The following is a 5,423-nucleotide window of genomic DNA, read 5'->3' as shown; positions in this document are numbered from 1 at the left end:
CTAAATACATATATAAAATCCACAGCATTTTTTACTAGTAAACAAGCAGTACAAAATTGTTTCTGTGGCGTTCATTGTGACAAATTGTATGCGGATATCTGAATGTATGTACATCGGAGAGTTCCAGCCCTTCAATACTGTTAAACGGCTTTTTCAAGAAATCACTCAGCTCCGCGCAGCATCGTTTCCTGTGTGAACGTACTACATACTATATGCCCCTCCACCTGAGTGGGCCTTTACCAAATGTGGGAGAAATTTCCTTCACATCTTCATAAAAATCATCAATGAAAAAACAAGGCTTTATCTTTTAATATACATTTATTGGATACTTTGCACTTTTTAATAATTTCACTTGCACAACTTTATGACAGTATTAATACATCGACAATTAACTATTATCAACTTATGACTAAATTGAATACTATGAAATAAATTTATTCATAGATGCTTCGCTATGCTATTGTTTGATTACTCTATATATTTTTGCTTTTACTGATTCAATTTCTCTACTGCAAAATATGGAAACAAATGCAACAAGCTGCAATTCAATGCAGTAAAAATGAATCCCTTTTCATACGCCACTTTAGAGAATGTACATATTCAACTAAAGCAAATAATTTTAAGTATGTAAATAATGTGATGGCGAGCCGAGTACTACCAAATTAAAAAGTATTCTTCACTATATCGAGCCCTAACCGCCGAAAAAAGTATGCGATATTTTTCTGACGGTTAGGACTCAATATGTTCAATATAGATCGATTAATTCTAGGGATTTTTGATTTTATAAGCGCAGGGGATGCTGTGATTCGACAATTTCTTTTACATAAATGCTTTGCACTAGATGTGGTTTAGAAATTACATAAAGGATCTACAATAATTTTATATTTTAGCTTTGTTACTTGTGTGAAAATTCGTTAACAGCTCCAGCTCCAGCTCTTACCTAATTGTTTAAAATGCAGAACATTAAGTATTTTATGAGACTTCATTACGCATCCAAACATATGAGTGTAGGTATGCATATTAAGTCATTAATGCACTCTTATCGGAGTAAGAAGCTAACATATAGTAAAACCTTAAAAAAGATGCACGAGTTATGCTAATGTGTACATAAGTAGACAGCAAACATATCATGTTGCTAGAAGCTTTTTTTGGATGCATATAAACAAGTATACATACATACATATATATTCAAACACAAATCACGAGCTTATTTTAAAAGTTAAGTTATATAAGCTAAAAAATGAGAATAATAGCATTGCGAAAATTGCTCACGTTGAACTATTGCAAATTATAAACACAAAGTCACAGGAGCTCAAACAGTATGTATTTAAGTGGAATCGAGTGCATTAACGCAATCACCGGTATTTCCATCCCCACTGGCGCCCCCGCCACCGCTTCCAGCACCAGCGCTTCCGTCGACACCACTAACTACGCCGATAACACCTGCTGACAGCGTGCCACCCACATCGCTGCTGACGAAACGATGCATGAAATCGCGGCAGCGCGTCTCACGATAAATATCTCGTCCACCGTGAGTAGTGCTGCGCAACAATACGCGTCCGAATACGCTAGCTGTGGGAAATATGAAAATTGTATATCTTTGTGTTAACTTTAGGTGCGTGTATGTACATACCAACTTGCTGCAAATTATAGTACTCTCGCTCTATGCCTTGGCGTAGAAACATGCATAAATGCACGAAAACATTGCGACGCGGCGAGCTTAGCAATGCTATTAACTCCATTGCCTCAGCAGTCGTATTCGTTTGCAGCAGATCTTCAACGAATGGGTCTAGCAATGGCATTTCTGGCAAGTCCAAGAGCATTAATAGAGCCTCAGCAGCGGCTTGTGGGGTACCAGCTGTACGAGTTTTCAGAAAAATTTTTTAGTTGATAAATGCGCGTAACACTGACATTCAATCTGCTACTTACGAAACTCGGCAGCTGACCAAGTGTCCAGCCAATCACGTATAACATTAAATTGAGAGCTACGTACATGCTTGTACTCTAATGTCGCAAAAGCACCCTCCACTTTGTCACCCTGTTTGTGTAGATAGTCGATGAGAAAAAAGAATTCGCGTGGCATTGTTACACGGAATTCTGGTGAATCATCGTTCATCTATTAAGAGAATTTGATTATGTAAAGAAAATAAATAGCTTCCCCGGCCGGATTTATTGCCACTTACCAATTCCTTAATCTGAGCTTGCGTGTAGTCGCTTAGCGGTCGTTCGGTGCGGCAAAGTGTTTCTACTGAAAGTCCAAAACAACTCGGCTTGTATTCACCCGTTACCGTAAGAAAAATGTCTGGCCCATTTTTTACATGCAAAATCAAAATGTCAAAATCGAATTTCCAATTGGTAGTGCGTATTTTCTTCAACAATCCAGTAATGGAGCGCACATCGGCAAGTAATTTTACTCGTATACGTTTGGTGCTATCGGTCATGAGCAATTCGGCACGCGGCTCTACTTGCAACCACTTTTCGCAAATGTCATTAAGGGGCGGGTCCTTGACTTTGAACATAAATTCAACCGGCATCGGACAGTTATTCGACACAGTAAAGTCACACACTGCTAGTTCATTGAAACGAACAACGCCAAAATCAATAACGGTCTTATCGACCATTATCTGTGGTTGATTTTCATTTTCACGTTTATCGACCAACTTCAATACCTCTTCGTGTATCCGCTTGTAACGTTTCTCATCTTTATTTTTAATCTTTACACGAAATATGGCGTAAACGGGCTTGTGATCACTCTTACGTATTTCCATGATGCTGTTGTAAGCTAATTGCTCAACTCGTACCCCTTTCCAGAGCACGCGATCACAGAAAGCCGGTGCCCTTTGTTTCTCACTATTGCAATAGGGAGATAAATATGACTTAGAAATTAGATAACCCTATGTAATAAAGTAGTCTACCTGCTATCAAAATTATCTGTACCTATATCATATTTATAAGAGGGTCGAAATTTGATTGGACCTTCAGAGTAGCCATCGAAACAGTTACCTTTACCCATCTCAACACGTAATTGATCATATTTCATAAGTACATCGTAAGCGTTTGGAGAAGCACGATTGCATGGCAGTTGCAAACCAGGTGGTTCCTCAATACGGTAGTTTAAGTCTCCAACCCAAAATATATGACTGAAAATTATGAAATTAATTTATACGCCATATCGAATATAAAAAATCCTTTCACTCACTCATGATCATTTATGGTGCGTTTTAATTCGTCGTCGAAAACTAAACCACGTACAATACCCGCATAGTCTTCATTGCGTGCCTCAACAAAACCCATATGTGCAGCTAAATGGGAGTTTACAAAGCAGATATTGCCTTCGTTCAGCTGAATGCTGACCGCAACACCGCCTTTATTGCCAAGTGTATTGAAAACTCCGCGAGCAACAGTTTTAACACGACAACGAGCAATATATGGCCGCAATTGCTTACGTATGATAATAGTTAGCATCATACCCACTAGGCGCACACTAGTTAACTCTTCATATTCGCCATCCTTGTGTAGACTTGAGAGCATTTTATTTCTGGAAAGCAGTATAATGAAGTTTTACGTAAATAAAAACATTTGCTTTCCTTACATCCATAGTGGGTCAGGACGATTTTCACCGAATGCTGTGGCTTTTGCTGACGTATCTAGTTCCTGCAGACCAATTGCATATATGTCCGCCGATACATCACCATTTGATAGCCACAATTGTAATGGACATTCGCTATACGGTTTATTATTAACGTTCCAAGTGGCGCAGTAAACTCTGAAAAAAAATATATATATACATATACATAAATATAACGCATTACTTTTGATTTCTACTATACGTAAACGTGAATACCTACATATAGTCTTTAAAGACAATGTACTCGTTCTCGCGTCGTTTCAGCTCTTGTTTCACTTCGCCAATCTGTCGATAATCATTGAGCCAACTATAACTTAATACCGAATCCGTGGTCATCGTTGAGTGTGTCATAGAAAATTTCGCTGATACGACTTGTGCATGGAACGTTTCGAAATCTGAAGCGCCGTCTGTTGATATGATCGGGTAATAGAAATATTTCACGGCCGATTCATCTGCCGTGCTGATATCAAATTGCAATTGTGATATTGAACCTTTTTTATCTGAAAATTAATAATTAATGAGTATGTATTAGTTTAATAATTAATAAGGGGGAACAATATATCGACTAAAAATTACCGCTTCCGAATTGAAAGCTCTCGTTTAATGCGAAAACCTTATCAATAGATAAGTCGTTGACATTGCGTGGGGGTAATCGTGCAGTTGCCAATGAAAAAACTGCATACGTTCCGCCCGCCACTGAAACCACTAACGCCAACAATCGACTGCGATGTTCCTGGCCAATAATTTGATAGGCTTCGAAAATCTGAAAAAATCAATAATTACAATATTTACGGAAATAACTTAACTAATTATCAAATTACCGATAAAACTTTTTCATTGTCCTTAAATTTCCGTTGAACAACTTCAATTGTATTGACGGGCTTTTCTCCATCTCTTACATCACTTTCGGCGGCACCACTTCCAATTAGTCCTGTACTAGACACTGCTGCCGATATAGTAGGGATACTATTTAACGACGATAGCGTTGTCGACGTAGACGTTGAAGTCATCGTCGAATCACTGTTCATCTTTTCTAACACTAATTGTTCCCAATTCTATCTACGAGTATAGCGCTTTCTACCAATTTTTGTTGTTTTATTTGCTGCTATTTTTAGCACTTTTTATACTGTTTGTTTTGTTTAAAAACGTCATTGAAAACTTACGACTTTTGCGTCAGACCGCAAGACATCGATTACTGCTGCGACGTCTGAGGCGTTGTGGGTGTTGTTTTGCTTCTCATTGCTAAAGTTCGACTTCTACTTTCCAATATTGATTATTTTTTGTAATTAAATAATGTGGTTGCTGATATTTCGGTTCTATGTGATTTAAATTTGCTTGTGATGTGTTTGAAACATGCCAATTAATTAATTTATTTATTTCTACGCGACTAAAATATTAGATTTTTCCTCTGCTACTGCTCTGCTGCTTTGGCCTTAGAAAATTCATTGACAACCACCAAATGTCAAAATTAGTATTGCCAACTGCCTTTTGATATAAGCCCTGTTCGCGTACGCAGCATCTAGTACTAATTTAACTGGTTTTTACTGGAAGGCGTTTTCAGAGAACGTTAAATAGACTGTATCATGGGCGTAGCCAGGTAGGGGCGTATTATCATAAATTGAAATTTTCATACTGAACATCTCTGGAGGTATTTGTGGTTAGTTTGAAGACAAGAATGATAGAATACAAAGATTGCGCCGATAGGGGTGCAAAAATTTTTCGTTCTGCGCATCTACGTCATAATATAAAAGTTGTTGTTGGCGATCTGTCAAATCGCATACAATTTCGACGAAAA

At 37.8% G+C, this 5,423-nt stretch overlaps 1 protein-coding gene across 2 annotated transcripts; it reads right to left on the bottom strand.

The window, feature by feature from the left end:
* Window positions 1-323: 323 nt before the first annotated feature.
* LOC118733280 (type II inositol 1,4,5-trisphosphate 5-phosphatase-like) lies at window positions 324-5,055 on the bottom strand. 2 transcript variants are annotated; one of them, XM_036462616.1, is made up of 11 exons: window positions 4,792-5,055; window positions 4,450-4,733; window positions 4,205-4,391; window positions 3,849-4,128; window positions 3,593-3,766; window positions 3,200-3,538; window positions 2,916-3,140; window positions 2,184-2,850; window positions 1,930-2,116; window positions 1,634-1,858; window positions 324-1,572 (listed from the first exon to the last, which is right to left on the bottom strand). In XM_036462616.1, exons 2-11 carry the CDS (start codon window positions 4,654-4,656, stop codon window positions 1,328-1,330), a joined length of 2,736 nt encoding a protein of 911 aa, XP_036318509.1. In that variant the 5' UTR covers window positions 4,657-4,733; window positions 4,792-5,055; the 3' UTR covers window positions 324-1,327. The 2 variants fall into 2 exon arrangements, with proteins under 2 accessions (XP_036318509.1, XP_036318510.1); XM_036462617.1 differs by having other exon boundaries at window positions 4,450-4,730.
* Between the last annotated feature and the right edge of the window lie 368 nt (window positions 5,056-5,423).

This window comes from Rhagoletis pomonella, unplaced genomic scaffold (genome assembly GCF_013731165.1).
Source record: "Rhagoletis pomonella isolate Grant_MI unplaced genomic scaffold, Rhpom_1.0 Rhpom_scaffold_00002, whole genome shotgun sequence".
NCBI lineage: Eukaryota > Metazoa > Arthropoda > Insecta > Diptera > Tephritidae > Rhagoletis > Rhagoletis pomonella.
This window is presented reverse-complemented; position numbering and strand designations above follow the sequence as displayed.